Source organism: Podarcis cretensis (genome assembly GCF_951804945.1).
Source record: "Podarcis cretensis genome assembly, chromosome: 11".
In the NCBI taxonomy this organism is placed as follows: Eukaryota; Metazoa; Chordata; class Lepidosauria; order Squamata; family Lacertidae; genus Podarcis; species Podarcis cretensis.
Window position 1 is genome coordinate 29698206 of NC_137180.1, and position 16987 is coordinate 29715192.

At 50.5% G+C, this 16987-nt stretch overlaps 1 protein-coding gene across 2 annotated transcripts; it reads right to left on the minus strand.

The window, feature by feature from the left end:
* Nucleotides 1-5791: 5791 nt before the first annotated feature.
* NR2F1 (nuclear receptor subfamily 2 group F member 1) lies at nucleotides 5792-15883 on the minus strand. Of its 2 annotated transcripts, none has more exons than XM_079995715.1 (3): nucleotides 15449-15883; nucleotides 12226-12753; nucleotides 5792-6592 (listed from the first exon to the last, which is right to left on the minus strand). In XM_079995715.1, exons 1-3 carry the CDS (start codon nucleotides 15879-15881, stop codon nucleotides 6312-6314), a joined length of 1242 nt encoding a protein of 413 aa, XP_079851841.1. In that variant the 5' UTR covers nucleotides 15882-15883; the 3' UTR covers nucleotides 5792-6311. The 2 variants fall into 2 exon arrangements, with proteins under 2 accessions (XP_079851841.1, XP_079851842.1); XM_079995716.1 differs by lacking the exon at nucleotides 15449-15883 and adding an exon at nucleotides 13168-14343.
* Nucleotides 15884-16987: the final 1104 nt, after the last annotated feature.

The window sequence follows — 16987 nt, forward strand, 5'->3', positions numbered from 1 at the left end:
TACCCCTTCTGCCAGCATGGCCCACTGGAGAATCCCAGCCCATTTTATTCCACTTGTTTCTGCAACCTTGACAAGGGTGCAACGCTAGGTGCGCGTTTCAAGCCCTGAGTTGTAGGCAAAATGACTGGCAAAGCCATCCCCACCGAGCTCAATGGAGCTCATTCGGAGTGCTCGCCATTGCCGACTCCGTGGGAAGGCAGCGGGGTAAGAGAGGCTGAGAGTCCGGCTGAAGTCCTTGGAGGGGCTTCCGCCAACTTCCAAGCCTCAGAGTGGGTGGAAGGCGAGAGGGGAGCGGAGAACGTGACACAGCTCGGGAGAGAGAGAGAGAGAGAGAGAGAGAGAGAGAGAGAGAGAGAGTCACCTTGCCTTCCTTCCAGCTTCTCTGCAAATTTCTCCTTCCTTTCCAGCTGTTTTGTGCTGACTCTTCTATGTGATGTGCTCACGGGGTGGGGAGAAAAGAATTGGGAGGAGGGCATTGAGGGAGCATATTTTAAGTTCAGAATCCTCAATGGTTTCTTCTCTCTCTCTCTCTCTCTCTCTCTCTCTCTCTCTCTCTCTTAAAAGCCACACAACCCAACTTTGAAAATGGATTCGCTGACAAGTAAGGATAATAAATTAGAGGCGCTTTCAGATAGATATCTCAGACGTGAAATTGCGCCCAGCTGGTTGTGTAAGCAAACAAATAGCCGCCGTGTTCGAGGGCTCGCGCTTGATGAATAGAACACGACAGAGGTAAATGGCTCTTTAACTCATTTAGGAATAAAACTCTCCGGCTCCCCGAGTCAAAGAGCCCCGGAACGGCGTGGATCCTGAGCGAGCCCTTTTAAACAAGAGTTTTATTGGTTTCCACTTGTGAGTCCTCATCTTTCCCCAGTTCCTCCCTCCCACCCCCGCAGGGAGGCCTCGTCAAGGCACCAACTGACTAGTTAAAAAAAAAAAAAGGAAGAAGAAGGCAAAAACTTGTCAGGTTCCGAAAGGTGTAGTAGCCACATGGCAAACTTGAAAATCTGCCAGAATTATCAGGGCTGGCTCTGGCTGCCTGGCTGCCTGCCTTTCCCGCTAGAAACTCAATAGAAAATATGAACCGACTGTATTATTATTTTTCTTTTAAAAAAGATTTCTTCCCTAGCATCAGGACGATATTGCCTTTTCTTTCTTTCTTTCTTTTTAATTACACCCATTTATGTAAACTGGAGGGGGAAGAGGGACAGAATCCATTTCTCCAAAGGTATTGAGTCTCCCCTACCTCGTCTAGAAGCCCAACCAGCAGAGAAGCCCCTTCTCTTTTACTCAGACTTCACTCTGGGGAAGGGACACCGCAATCTCACGCCACAAATCAGTGAGACTTGCTACTTTCAGGCAAATCTGCTTCGGGCCGAAGCTTTAGCTCCAAAAGGTCTTCTCATTACTAGGGAGGAGCTGGTGTAGGTCTGTCTGCTCTCTGCCTGTCTCTCTCAAGATTCACGAGGCGGGGAAGGGATCTCTCTCTCTCTTTTTCTCTCTCACGCCACCCGTAATTCCTGGGGGAAACTTCTGTCCGACCCCCATCCTCTGCCTTTAAAAAATTTTTTTGGCTGGCGGAGGGTTCTAAAAGCAGCTTGAATCTACAACACTTTGCAACCACTTCAAAGAAATATTAAGCTCTCCCTCTCCCCGAGAACGTTTTGCTTGCAAAAAACGAACCCTTTGACTTGCACATCACGCACGCATGCACATTTAAAAGAGAGGGATCTATGCCAAAAAGAGTGACTTCGGATTAAAACATTCAGATCTATGTTCTTATTGATGTCTAGAACGAAAAGGAGTTAACCCAAGTTGCCTTTTCCCAAGGAGAATGGCCCACAACCTCAAGCTTTCGACCAAAACGCTTTCTCGGTATTATCGATCTCTGCCAGAGCATCCTTACATGGAGAGCTGCGTTTGAAATAAATTTATTAACCGTTCCCCCTCCCTTCCATGACGTTAAACGTGACTCAACAAAGCTTTCTCTCTCTCTCTCTCTCTCTCTCTCTCTCTCTCTCTCTCTCCTTTCTTCATTCCTTCTTCTCTCACCTAATTTGGTAGACATCCACATGTGGCTCCTAGATTCTTATAATAGGAACAAATCTGTTATTCGTTGGCAAGTGAACCAGAGCGCTGTGAAGCCCTGAGACACATTCCCTCTTCCCTTGTAAAAAAAAACTGTCAGGGCTCTGTCGTCTGCCCAGTTGGGCTGAAGTCATTTCATAAAGCCGACCCACAAACACCTTACGTTTAAATCAAGCCTCACAGATGATGGGAGTGGAACTGGCTTGCCAGATCCCTTTTCCTTTCCGGGCAGCGATGATGATCCACACACAAGACACTTCCAAGTACATCGTTTTAGGCCACTACATTCCGCTCTTATATATGAACATTCCTAACCAAATGCGCAGTCCCATTAACATCAGTGGTGGGTCTAAATCCGTCTCACACCAGGGCACCTCCGCTTTTGGGGGGTTGTTCTCGTTAAATGCAACTGAAGACTTCAAGGCAGCCACATGTCCACATTGCAGAACTAGTTGTTTATTATTATTATTATTATTGCACAATTATTATGTACATTAGGAACTCTGCAATTCTCAAGCTCCATCGCCAAGGAAGCCCCAAAATTAGATTGACTAGAAAAGACTTAGCTGGGATGTGGGAGAAAAGGAGGTCAGCCACCCTGAGAGTAGGCAAAAGGCGATGCTTATTGTGGCCTAACGCTTTCGAAAAGCGAGTGAGGTTTGCTTAGGATGCCTGTGTGAGAGAGTGTGCGTATGAGACAAGGGAAAGAGGGAGAGACCTAGCCAGTTTATTATTATTATTATTATTATTATTATTATTATTATTATTATTATTATTATTATTATTATTATTGAAGGTCTTGTAACTGCAGCAAAGAGGAGCAGATGAATCATGACAAAGCAGTAGACAGATAGTATTCTGGTCTTAAACAGGCTCTAGAAGAAGGCGTATCCCAACAGAGCATCCATTTCTGTAGAAGGGCAACGGATTCGTGACTGGGTGGCATGTCTAATGGAGAGAACGCCATGTGAGAAAGGATTGGTTTTTAGTCTCAGATTGACTAACAGATTCATCATAATATGTAGGGTAGGGTCCAACAACATCAGTTAGTTCTTTAGCGCTTTATACACCCTAATTCGTGTTAAATCGTTGGGCCAAACTAACGGAAAATCTCCACCAAGCATCATCTGAACAGTGAACACCCTTCCCAAAGGAAACGGTCAGGCTTTGTTGCGCTCGTCAGTAAGGAAAATGCGCCCAGAATATCAACTTCCTTTTCTACACCTTGTCTAGAACTGGAAGGATTTCTCCACTCCCGGCATTATTGTGTTACAAAATATTATTTAATATCATCGTTCCCCAGAAGGTCGAAAATGAATGTGGGGTGGGAAAGACGAAGCATTACTCGGGTTTCACCAGGGGTGCATGACATACCAACGCTTAGATTTACTTCTGGTGCGAAGAGGACACTTTCTGCGGCCTTTTCGCAAGGATCCTAATCCTATCCGGGCCTAAATCTTCAAGGGCTGTCTGGTCTTCAGGGCGTTGAGGTGACCTTTCCCTACCCGGTCTATGCAAAAACAGGGCTACCTCCGGCTTTGGCAGCTACATCGGTTTTTTCAGAGCTCGTTCTGGCTAGTTAAGAGCCAAAATGTGCATTCTTACAGCCTGCCTATTGAAACTGACTAGTCCATAGACTGTAGCTGCTGGCAATGTTATTATGCAGCTGTAAGTGCCCGCCATATAGAAAATGCGTTCTCTCTCTCTCTCTCTCTCTCTCTCTCTCTCTCTTTCTCTCTCTCCAGGGATCTACTGCGTCTAGAATATTAAAAAACCCCAAGCGGGTTAGGCTGAAGGATCTTGTTAATGCAAAATAAAAAAGTAAAAAAAATATATGGGGAGTGTAGACAGCAAATTAACAGAAAAAGCACTGCCAGTGACTCCTCCAATTGAAAATCCTGCCTCATCCTGGATGTGTTTGGAGGGCGAGGGAGAAACTGGAGAATGTGAGGCGGGGGGCGGAGGGGGGGGGGAGACACACACGAATGTTATTTTTAAAGATCCGGCTTTATTAATACGCTAAGAAAGAGCTCCCTTGGCAGTGTGTGTTCTTAGAGCTCCGTCTCAGATCCTATAAAACATTAATGCACTGAAAGCTGTTACAGAGATCTGCAGCGACCAGCTCCAAGCTCTGGGAAAATCTTTACCTTCAAAAGGGGCTCCACTCTGAGAACGAATGGTACGTTGGGGGGGGGGGATGTGTGCGTGTGAGAGTGTGTGTGTGTGTGTTTTTGGAAAGCTGCTCCGACAGTCATTTGAAGGAGACTAACAGCTTTAGGATTCCATGAGCCCACGGGAATAGGGGCGCACGCGTGTCCTTGGATCAGTACACACGACCAGACATATGCACCTCCCTCTCTCTGAGGGTGGCTTTAGAACTCAGGGGAAACTCACCAGCCCGGAGGAAAGACCTGCACCAGGAGGAAATTGCCCGCACCTGACACAGAGACCTTTACAAAGTGTAAGGGGTGGGGAAGGGAAAGAAGAGCTTCAGTCCAGACATGACAACACAGAGCTCCAGAGGAGTGGAAATTTACTTTCAGGACAGGCCAAAAACATTTCGCCACCCGAGGCAGAATAATTCACTTCGCCTTACCTTTATTAGGCATTTCAGGCAGAACAGCAAATGGATCTCCTCTCAATTAATCCAAGGTGCAAACCCAACGAGAAAAACAAAAAGCCAACTAGCACAAACGCCTCTCGCTGGGAGCAAAAGTATAATACTAATAAATTAAAAACAACAACAACTATTCACTGTCCTTTCAAGGCACCTCAGAACCAGCTGCCTGAGTCACCCTCCTTACTCTATCTAGTGGTAGGGCTGGCCCTGTTTTCCATTCCGGATTATTCTCATAGAACGCCAGTAGGCTCACGCAGAAGTTTAATGGGACTCCCTCCCAGTTAAATGAACGTAGGGTTGCAGCCTAAGGGAATTCCTCTTAACTGTCCCCCCACCTCCATTTCGTCAGCATCAGTCACCAGAATCGCATTAAAACCAGGCAGCTTGGGAATACTGAGAGGTGTGTGCACCTTACCAGCAGCATGACCACTGTATTTAGTTGTTTTTGAACAAAGACCCCACACCTTGGACCTCTTATATAAGGCACAAAGCCTTGGGGGGCGGGAAAGAAACCCACCACCCGCAAACCCAAACTTTAGGTCTGCTTCAAGGAACAAGAACTCATGGATTGGCGTGGGAATATGTGTTGGATGTTGCGCTTGGGTTGCCTTTGTAATTATTATTTTTTCTAAATTCTTTTATTTTTGTTTAAATTCTCACTTCAATTTTAATTCTTGAAGAACAGCTTCGACAACATATATCGCACTCAATATAAGAAGCAAAGGGTTATATAAAAAATTATTAGTATAGAATCACAGGAAGCCTGGTTTGGAACCAGAAAGAAATACAAAACAGATATAGATACATACACACAGAACAATTCCTTGTTGTTTTTTTAATAATTATTTGGAAAATGTTATTTTTTTCCCCTCCCCTAATTCTTGTTTGTTTCTTGTGGTGTTTTTTCCCCCTCCCCTCTCGCCTCCTTTATGCGCATACGATGTTTTAAATTTTACAAAAAAAGTGAAAATAAAGACTAATATCTTACAAAATGAAGAACAATGTTCGTGGAAAGTGTTTCGCCTTTGGGTCCCCCTCCCTCTTTCCCTCACCCCGTCCACCAGTTCAATTCGGCTCCAGGTTTTTGTTTGTTTGTTTGTTCTGTCTCTTAAACTGTGTGTTTTGTTTTGCTGTACAGACGATAGATCCACCTCAGTCCATCCATCATAAATCCAGGGAAATCCGTTCTAGTCTTCTTTTTTTAGGGGGGAGTTTTTGTTTTAATCTCTTCGGTCCTTTTTTTAAAATGGTTTTTGTTTAAAGTTTCCCATCTCAGTGTCAATGGTTTGTTCCACAAAATACGAGGTGTCCATTTCGCCTTCATCATCATCATCATCATCATCATCACCGCCTCTCTCAGCCGGGGTCTGATCCTAAGCGAGTCTTTCGTGCAGTGTCTGAGGGGTCTGCTCCTATCTCTCTCTCTCTGTCCTCCTCCCCCCTTTCTTTCTGCCTCTCTCTCTCCCCGGATCCCCCCACCCGGCTGCGTGCGCCCCCAAGGTGGTGGTTGTCTGGGCCGGTCTCTGGCTGGGCTGGAGGCCTTCCTCCTCCTCCTCCTCCTCCTCCTCTCAGGGTCTCTAAGCGGGGGAGCCCAGGAGGTGCTCTATGAACACTGGATGGACATGTAAGGCCAGTTGAAGCTGCTGCCGGAGAGCAGCATGTCTCGAATGAGCGTCTCGATGGGGGTTTTACCTACCAAGCGGACGAAGAAGAGCTGCTCGATGACCGACGACGAGACGGTGCGCAGCGAAGGCAGCCGGAGGAGCAGTTTGCCGAAGCGGCTGGGCTGGTTGGGGTACTGGCTCCGCACGTATTCCTCCAGGGCGCACTGAGACTTCTCTTGCAGGCTCTCGATGTGCGCCGCGTCCGAGAGGCCACAGGCATCTGCCACGCAGCGCCGGGGGGGGGGGGACAAGGAGGAGGAGGAGGAGGAGGAGGAGAAGAAGAAGAAGAAGAAGAAGAAGAGACACGGTTAGCCAGGGAGGTACCAAGGCCCACAAATCTCGCCCCCCCCCAAAAAGCGCAGCAGCAGCAGCAATAACCAGGCAGCAGGAGCAGCAGCAACCCGGCCTCCGCGACCCCGGACGCCCCCTCCGCCCCCCTCTCTTTGTGCAGCTTCCTCCACCTTGCAAATAAATAATGGAAGACGCGGAAAGGCAGCCGGGAGGGGAGCCGGAGCCATCTTTCCCCAGCCAGCCAGCAACCTGCCCCCCCGCCCCATCAGCCAGGAAAGGACGGAGGCCTCGGCTGCTGAATCCTATTGTTACATCCCATTGACATACACCATCTCCCAAGACAGACAGACACACAGATACAGCCAGTCGGGAGGGATTCCGTTTCTCCCAAGTACTTTCTCTTTCTCTCCCCTCCCTCCAACCTCCCCACCCCCACCCCGCCCAAGACAAGCACACGCAGCCTCGTCCTCAGCTAAAGAAAAAGGGCTTCGGGGTGCAAGAAACCGGGCCAGGCGCGCGCGTGCGAGAAAGCCAGGCGAGGATTTGGAGTCGCTCGCACGAAAGGCGGCCGCGCTTCCATTTCCGATCGTGGGGGGGAGAGAGAGGGAGAAGGGGAGGCCCTGCTTTGTCTGGGGATCTCCCGGATCGAGTAATTGAAAATTGGTCACATCTCTGTAAGCTATATAATCATCGCCGGGAAGACGGCTCGGTCCGGGCTGCCTCTTCCAGCCCCGCCAAACTGCCCCCCTCCCGCACCCCAAGCCTGCGCGCTAAGCAGCCGTCTGTCTGCAGCTGCTCTCGCCCTGGCTCGCACGCACAAAGCTGCTGCGCCGGCTGCCTCGCTGGAGCTGCTGCCGCTGCCGCTAAGGCTCGATCAAGCTCGCCAGAGAGCAAGGCAGGAGGCCCAGCTCTGGCGCTCAGGACCCCGAGATCCCGGGCATCTGGCTCAGCCAGAAAAAGGCGCAGTAAGAGGAAGGACACCCAACTCCCTCGCCAGATATCTGTCTTAGAAGTCCTAGCAAAAAGTGTTAAGGACTATTCAGACCCCCCTCTCCCCTGCCTAAACGCACACACAGACACCACATAGTATTTTGGGGGAGGGAGAGAGGAAGTCCCCCCCACACACCGAGGCGGTGGGTTCTTTGAGCTCAAGCATACGCAGGCCGCCTCCTCCTCCTCCCACCCCCGGCCTGTTTTTCTTATATTAATAATGAATATTTCAAAACACCCGGATCACAAGGCGGCCGTCAGCTAGCAGGACGGTTTAGCGCAGATCAAAGGCGGCCTCTGCTAATATAGAAATCTATATAAGAATTAATCGCAGAGTAATGGCCCCCAAAAGGAATTCACGAAATTGCCCATGTAAAATAAGGATGACCCTGCAAAGGCGCTCCAGATTTATTCCTCATAGCAATCCATTAAAAAGGGGAAAGTGTGGCAAGTGGATTTCGTTGTTGTTGTTGAACTTGCGGGGTGGGGTATCCCTCTCCCTAGTTTCCAAAAGTGGCTTTTAAAAAAAGCATGTCAAACACCTTCATCTCCAGGCCTCTGGCCTCCAGCGAAAACAGAGAGCAACCAAGCTGTAATTCTGGCTCTTCTGAGGAAAAGACCCCCATGACCCCAGCCACGGCCTAAGGAGCGCTTAGATCTGCAATTACCTACGCCTGACTGTTGTGCTAATTTCTACTTTTGCCTTAAATGCAGTGATCATTTGCAACATCTAACGGGTGGGCGAGGAGGGAGCCAGCTTGCAACCCACACGCGCCCAACAGCGGAGGCCTGCCCTTTTTCGTGGTCCATGGCCGAGAGAGTCCCTGGCCTCCTCGGACGGGGATTGCTAGAGATCACCAGCTAACTTCTCCTTTGCTATTTGCCTTGTATTGCTACTCGTCCACTCAGGCGAAAGGTTTCTACCCAACTTTTAAACACGGCAGGACTTCAGGGCCTGACTGCCTCTTCCTCACATTTATCTGGGAGGTCCCATTCCTTAGGGAGGGGGTGAAATATTTATCCCGTCTTTCACCTCCGGCGCAAAGACCACCACCGGATCTTTGAGAAAAGGCACAGACCAGATAGAACGGAGATTCTCCTGTCGTATTTCCAGTGCATCTTCTATCAGCTAGCTTCTTCAGCCTGTCTCTCATTTTATATTATAAAAAAAGAAAGAAAGGTCCCCTCAGGTATATATGAGAGGCACGCTTGGATTTTATTCCGCACCCCCTTACTCGAAACACCGGCCAGCTCAGAGGGACTCATCTCCCCCCCTCTACATTTCAAACAAATAGCGCTAGGATCGGGGGATGCTTTCAATCTCCACAGCGAAGCAAGAGGATCTGAAAATTAATTAAACAATCTATGCTATCTGATCGATTAGCTGATTGAGTTAAGATGAAATAGACCAAAGAAGGGAAAGCGATGCATATTCACCTTCTGTGAATTACATCTCAGCAAGGATGAAGGGGGCGGGCGGGGACGGGAGAAGGGTGGGTTTGGGTGGAAATTGTGCGTGTCCCACTTTTTAAGATGATCATATTTCTTCCTGCAGTCATTATTTCTCAATATTTCTTCCTCCAGTCTATGGCGAAGAAATGATGTAAATAAATAATCATTACTGTTCAGCACACGCCAACCTGGGCCTTTGTAGTACAGGGAATGTATTTCATGTAACGCATCCAGGAGAGTTTAGTGCTCAGAAAATATAGACGTAATCAGCTCGCATATAACGAGAAATCAAAGTTCTTATGGCGCAGGAGATAGATTTATTGAGCTGATCTTATCTAACCTGGCCCCTCCGTGGGAGATTTTATATATCGAAGTGCGGGGCGGTGTCAGAATTAGAAAGGCAATTCTTTAATGGAGTTTGTATATCTCTCTGTGTGGGAAAACAACAAATCAACCAGCGCTACTTTCAACACAATGCTCCTTCCTGGGACAGGCTCCAAACTTTTGTGGATGGAAAATAATATCCGGAACCCAAATGGGCAGGAGGTGGTAGAGGAAGAAGAAGAAGAGGCAAGCAAGAAACTAGAATAACTTCCAAGCCAGTGACCCCTGCTGATCTTAAACACCAGTGATCTGGAAGCATTTTACGTTTGGGATCAGGTTGTTGAGTTAAAGCCCCTGGGACCAGGTGGCTAAAAATGTCTTTTCCATCCATCAAAGTTTCCTTAAAAAGTTGGAGGACTTGGCGAAAGCCGGGCCATCAATTACCTTCTGGCTAGCAATCAAAACAAGATCAGGCCCAAGTGGAAATGGGTGTAGGGGGTAGAAGTGGCGGCGTTTGAGAGAGGAGGAGGAGGAGGAGGAGGAGGAGGAAGAGGAAGACAGAACATAACTAGAGTGGGAATTCTGTGTCTCCGCCATGGGGGTTTCCACCCCATCCGAGTGCTAGAAAATGCTATTATTATTTCAGCTTATATTGGGATGTCGCCAATTTGCACTGCCTCGATTAAAAAAATAATGTTGCATTGTGTACCATCAAAATATATGGACACACATAAATATAGCAGATGCAGCTAGCAGTATTCTAAGCCATCCTGGATTTGAGAAAAGAGGAAGAAAGCGCCTTTCGAGGGGGCGGAGGGGGGGGGTCAAACCTTTTAGGCAAGGGCTTTTGGCGGTGAAGTCAATAAAGCAGGCCGCCCTCTTTCTTTAACGCTGCGGCCTAAAAGCTGCATTTTCCAAATGGCCGGGCTATTCCCGCCCAGTTTAGATCTAACCGCCCCCCCAATGAATAAACGAGTTAACAAAAAAGCACGAGGGGCTGCGGGAGGACCCTCCAGTTAAATCACCCTGAAAAATGCCACCAGGGTCTCTTTTTGTCAGTTCTGAAAAACACGTTTCCGTCAGGCAAGGCTCCTGAAGATAAAACGCACCCCAACGTCTCTGCGGCTGTTCAGTAAATCTCCCCCACTTGTTTTAAGACCTGTACTTGATTCTCTGCGAAAAAAGAGCCCGGCCTTTTTCCACCCTCGCTCTGGCCTGCATTTGCAGCCAGAAGAACAAGGGGGGGCAGTCACAGTCCATGTCTACCAGCACCACGCATACCAATGAGATCCCCCTGTCTAAATAAATTATCCGATGTTCAAATCGATATTAATACTACATTTGCTACATTACAATATTGTGCAAATTTAAGAGTCATTTGACTACAATGTAAATACTATTTCTCATGCATGAAAGGCAACAAATATTGATGGGTTTCTCCCCTCCAGCCAGACCCTCGGAAACAGCTTTGTTTTCCAAAAAGCTTTGTATATCTTCTCGGGCCACTTTTAAACGGGGTTAGGGGCGGGTGGCGGATTTAATGGTATAAGATTCTGAAGGATACACATACACATATATTATATGTATATATATATATATACATATACACATGAGAAAAGTTTTGCAAAAAGTGCTCGGTGAACAGACCAGCGCCGCACCCCTCCACCCTCGCAAGCACAACGCCCCCCCGTCCCAAACGGCTCCGCCAAGTTCCCCCTTGTCTTTGTTCCTTATTCCTTGCAGGTTGATGTGTATATATGTCTCTCCCACAGGTTACAATAATAAAGGATGTCTTGTATTCTTATAGGCTCCAACCGGAGCACTTCAAAGGCGACGTTAATGCACTCTCCTGCAAAGTTAATTTGAACCATCTATCATAAGCAAAATTGCTAACATGCACGTTACCCCCGCCTACCCTTAATTTGATATTTTTGCAGGCAATCTGTTACATTTCCCAGTGTTTGCGTGGTTTTGCATTGTTTAAAAAAAAGAAGAAGGGAGGGAGGAAAGGCATCTGCAGGTTGGTACTCTAAAGCCTCAGGCTGGGTCTTATTTCCTTTATTTTGAAGGAGGGAAGTAAGTCCTTTTCTGGCGCTCGAATCCATTTTTACGAGCGTCACTAACCACAGCAAGTGCAAATATGAATGGCTTCCGATAAGGGTGGGGGTGGGGGATCAGGCAGCAATAAAGCAGTATTATTTATGATTTATTTGTGCTCCTGCCTGCCTTATTGGAACAAGATCTGGCGAGAAGCCCTTTCAGCAAGGCCTAACCACTCTCTCCTCCCTTCCACAAACAAATAAACACACAAACGCACGAGGAAAGGGTGTGGGGAATTTATGCTCCTACCGCGCCCCCCTCTCCCCCACCTGAGGCCGAAGACCACCTTCTACAATGAACACAACGCTACACCTTCGAGTTAGTCGATTTCACCCAAGGCCTACCGAAGCTGCCAAAGCCACCCGCCCGCCTAAGGGGAACAATCCCACGAATGCTTAAGAAGACTGAGAGCGCAGGAGGAAGCTGCAGCCGGGCTGCGGGGAAGGCAGGGATTCGTTTTCCCAACGCAAAGTGAATTTGGATGAGGCTCTGGTGCGTCTACTGCACAAACCTTCTGCAGTAGGCTGGCAGGTTTGGCCTCAGCAGGCCCTGCGCGCCTTTCCTTGCTCCAGACTATCCCGGGGGACTATCCCCAAACCAGGAGAGGAAGGTACCTGGGCTAGCGTAGCCACGCTCCCCTGGTGTTGCTGCTCACCCCCCCCAACACCCCCCGTTCCCTCCCGCCACTCCACTGACCTGACGTGAAGAGGACGATGGCTTTGAGGCAGCTGTACTCGGCGGAGTCGACGTGCAGGGCCTTGAGCTTCTCCACTTGCTCCTGGAAGATGCGGATGTGGTCCATGAAGGCCACCACTCGGTCTGCGGACATGGGCGAGGCGTGGAGGCCTGCGGCGGCCAAGAGGGGCGCCACGTGCAGGGGCATGGAGCACTGGGCCGCGTTGAGGACGAAGAGCTCGCTCCAGGTGAGGCGCAGCAGGGCCACCTGGTCGGTGATCTGCAGGTCCGGGAAGAATGGGATGTTGCGGGCCCACTCGACGGCGCTGAAGAGCAGCCGCGCCGCCAGCTCGCAGATGTTCTCGATGCCCATGATGTTGTTGGGCTGCATGCACTGGCTGCCGTAGCGGGACGTCGGGTAAGGCTCGGCGCGCAGCAGCAGCGAGATGTAGCCCGACAGGTAGCAGTGGCCGTTCAGCGGGTCGCCGTTGGTCAGCGCGTACTGGCCCGGGTTCGGCTGGCTCGGAGGCATCCTTCCTCGCTGAACCGCTGACGAAAAGAGGGAGAGAGAGAGAAAAGGAGAGGAAATGTGCATCCAGCAGCCTTGGCGAAACCCAGCCCGCTAGCCGCCGCCGCCGCCGCGCAACAAAGCGGAGCCTTCTTCCCACAGCAACGCGCGCACACAGCGCGTACACAGGCTCACAGACACACACACAGGCGTCGGCTCCTTCTCTCACACAGAAACACATAAATCCGGCCGGGAGGGTGGCAAACACGCACAATGCAAGCCTGTTCCCCCCACCCACCTCAGCTTGCATTGTTGTGCAAATGGGGACATGTATACTGCCTTACAAGACTGCCATTCTCTTTGTAGTAATAGTAATAATAAGAGGAATGATGAAAATAGTGGTGATGATTATGATGAGGCAGTCCCCGAAAGAACTCTCCAAAGTCAGGGCCCACCTCCAAGTTGCTCCCTCCTAGCCTTGCCTGATAGCCAGGTAGCCATCCTTGGTCACCTCTCGGCCGATTTAGCGCTCCGAGGATTGGGAATCCGGAAAGGCCATCCCGCGCAGGCTCCCCGCTTTATTTGCCAGTCCGGAGTCCCACTCAGCAAATAGGCTTGCAAAAGTGCTTGGAGTGGGGGTGGGGTGGGGTGAGGTGAGGTGAGGGGTGGGAGAGCTACCCCCGCGCCGTCTCCCTAAACAGTTCCCAGGTTCAGCTGAGGAAGCTTCTCTCCTCTTTGCAGCAGAGTTCTTTCTCCCTGGTTGGAGGAGGACGGGGGGGGGGGGCGGGGAGGAAAGGTTTGACTGCTGTTATTGTTATTAAAAAGGAGGTCAAAATGAAGATTTCGATTTACGGAAGCCAAACATGAGTGTGAGGAGAAGGGCGAATTATTCTCTGCGTGGTTGCAGATGCATGAACATGAAAATTAAAGGAGGGTGGGAAATATATGCCCACGATCTGGCCAGTGAAAACACACGTTTGCAACTGTGCAAAAAGAGACGCGCCGGGCACACAAACTCACGGAATTCATTAACCACCCCAGCCCCAAACGCGAGCATGCTTGGAGTTTCCGAAGCTGAGCAAAGTTTGTGTGTGTGCGCGTGTGTGTGTCCGGGTCTGCTTAATCTGGGTCAGCAATTCACACTCCTGGCATGTAAACAAAGGTAACTTAGAGCAAAGAGAGGACAACTGAGAGTTATTTCTTAGGCGCCGAAAATTAATATTTTCTGTTTCACAGGAAGAGTTATTTTCTTCAGGGTTTCCTGTTGTTAATCATACTTTTGATGGGGGAAAAAAATCTAATATTCCCATCGAGCTGTCAGAATCCCCCTTTCCTCCCTCCTCCCTCTGCAAATTATACTTCCAAACCTGGCAGTTCTGTGTTTCAATTAAATGCAAACACAGTTCAAAGACTGTGAGAGGGCTGTTAGCTGCTATACATATATATCCCTGTGCTCCCTCTCGCTCTCGATATATACATTTTTCCCGAGACCCCTATCCTGACAACAGCTCTCCGAAACTCCTAAATGAAGTCATCAGTGACCCGTTTTAAAAGGATTTCCATTCTTTCCTTGTGGCACACGGGAGAGATGTGCTTTATTTTTTATTTTTTCTATTATTTTCAAGCCATTTCCATGGCCGAAAGTGTTTGGCTCATTTGACTCCTAAGGACCTCGTTAAATAGTGTGTGTGTGTGTGTGTGTGTGTGTGTGTATCTATACAAGTATGTGTGTGGAGACCAAAAACACCGCCGCAGTAAATCGCTCCTTACTATATATACACAAGCACACACGTACACCCCCCACACATACAAATACATATAATAACTATTCCTTTCATTCATATAAATATAGATCTCTCTCTCGGAATTAACACACACACACACACACACACACACACACACACACACACACACAAAGTGCCACCATAACGCTGGAGGTATTCCTTTTCAAATAAGTACCACATTCCAAAGGCAAGCTATGCTTAAAAATAATAAGACTAATAAGAACCAGTATTATTGGGATGCAGTATAAAGCGACGATGGCGTCTGATGGAGAAATAAAACAAGCAGCATGCACACGGGGTGGGAAATAACAGAACTGTAAAAGCAGTGATCGTTCACAAACTTCCTTTGAAAGCACGAGGGAGCCCAAACAAGGCCGGATTTGGCGAGGTGGGATCGCCTAGCAGAGAGCGAAGGTGCAAGGAAGCAGCCACACAAACAGCGCAATTTAAACACCACTGGCCCTCCAGTTTTTAAAATATATATATATATTATTATGATTTTAAAAGAAACAAACAAACTTACACACAACACACGTCTCTTTCAGCTTTGAGGCCAGGGTTGTGGTGGGGGAAGGATCTAACGTGAACTGTTGTGCTTTCTCTTTCCTCGCTCCCCCCATCTTTCTAATGGGGCGAAATAATGAAGAGAGGAAGGCTCTCTCTCCCTCTCTCTGCCTGCCCCCACCAGCTCCGAGCCAAGAAAGGAGAGAGCCCCCAACCCAGGAATAGACACCATTCAATCGGTGGTGGAGTAAGAGTAATAGCAACATTGCGCATCTCTAAAGGAAGCAAGTGTAGTGGTTGCGAAAGTGTGTCTGTTTGTCTGGTGGGGAGGGGGATGCTCGGAGGAGAGGGAGGGGGTACCAGCCTTCTCTCCCTCCTCCTCCTCCCAACCTGCCCTGGACACACACACACACAATCCGGATCCGAATAGGGAAGAAATAATATTCACCTTCCCGCCTCATGCCCACTTTGAGGCACTTCTTGAGGCGGCAGTACTGGCACTGGTTGCGGTGGTGCTGGTCGATGGGACAGTTCCGGTTGGCCCGGCAAGTGTACGTTAAGTTCCTGCGGACGCTTCGCTTGAAGAAACTTTTGCAGCCCTCGCAGGTGAACTGCCCATAGTGCTTGCCGCTGGACTTGTCGCCGCAAACCACGCACTCGATGTGCTGCTGCTGCTGCTGCTGGCTCTGGCCCGATCCCTGCTGCTGCTGCCCCTTGTCGCCCGGCGTGGACGGCGCGCCCGGCTGGCTGGGCGTCTGCGGCGTGTGGGGGGCCGCCGAGGCCCCTTGCTGCGGGTCCCGGCCCGGCTGAGCTGCTCCGGTGGGGCCGCCCCCGGCCACGTCCTCTTGCGCATCTCGCCAGCTGCTAACTACCATTGCCATATCTCGGGCCCACGGAGGAAAAAAAAGAGGGGGGGTGCCTGGTGGTGATGGTGGGCTGCCGGAGAAGAGGCCGGGAGAGGAGGAGGGGTGGGGGTCGGGGTGGGGAAGGGGGGTGGGGTAGGGTAAGGGGGGAAAGAAGGGCGGCTGCCTGGGTTTGTCGCGGGGGGGGGGCAGAGGCGAGGGATCGGGGCTCCTCCCGCCTCTCCGCGGCTGTTGCTGCTGTGGCTGCCGCCGCCGCCTCTCCGCTGCTCCCGCTGCCGATCTTTTTCTGCTTCTTTCTGCTGCCCTGCCCCCTCCTTCCTTCCTTCCTTCCTTCCTTCCTTCCTTCCTTCCTCCCTTCCTTCTTCCCTTCCTCTCTCTCTCTTTCCCTCTCTCTAATGTGGAGTGGCTTCTTTTTCTTTTCTTTTGTTTTGGCAAGGGGGGAGACAATGGAATTCCAGAGGGTTTAACCCCCACCCCCCCGTCTAGCAGGATGGTGTCCCCCGCTCTTCTTCTTCTCTTCCTCCTCCTCCTCCTGCTTCTTCTCTCAGTCCCTTCCCTCCCTCCCCCCCAGAAACGTGTCCCTTTTCAAGTTGCAAAAGCAGCCAGGGCGAAGCGGGCTGTCGGGAGAGGCATTCAGGAGGGTGACCCTGGGGAGGAGAGGGAGGAGAGGGCGACGGGGGGAAGAAGCAGGAGGAGGAGGAGGAGGAGGAGGAGGAAAGGGAGGAAGAGGAGGCGACCGGCTCGCCGGACACCCTGCCGGGCCAGCCAGCCCCGCACCGTCCGCGGCGGGCTAGCGGCGCGCCCGCCCGGCCGGCCGACTCGAAAGAGGCAGCAGCAGCAAGGAAGGAGCCCGGAGCCGCGCGATGCTGCTGCTGCTGCTGCCGCCGCCGCCGCCGCTGCTGCTGGTGAAGAAGCTGGTCTCTCTGCCGGGGCTGCGGCCGCCTCCGTCGCCGCCACTGCTCGCCGCCGAAGCCGCTGGGGCCCGGCCGGGAGAGCCGCCGCTGGATCGCCCCCGTCGGCGCGCAGGGAGGCCGGCAAAGGCGCACGGGGAGCCGAGACGCGGCTGCAGCTCAGGGCGCGCGGGTGTCCGGGGGCCAAGTCCGAGGCAGCGCGTCAGCCATGCA

Bases quoted from the DNA above. Each gene is read 5' to 3' on its own strand.
- NR2F1 (XM_079995715.1), bottom strand. From the start codon at position 15,881: ATGGCAATGGTAGTTAGCAGCTGGCGAGATGCGCAAGAGGACGTGGCC. The intron at 12,754-15,448 runs GTGAATATTATT...TCTTTTCGTCAG, and splicing joins AGTGGGCATGAGGCGGGAAG to CGGTTCAGCGAGGAAGGATG. The intron at 6,593-12,225 runs GTCAGTGGAGTG...GCTGCGTGGCAG, and splicing joins CATCGTCCTCTTCACGTCAG to ATGCCTGTGGCCTCTCGGAC.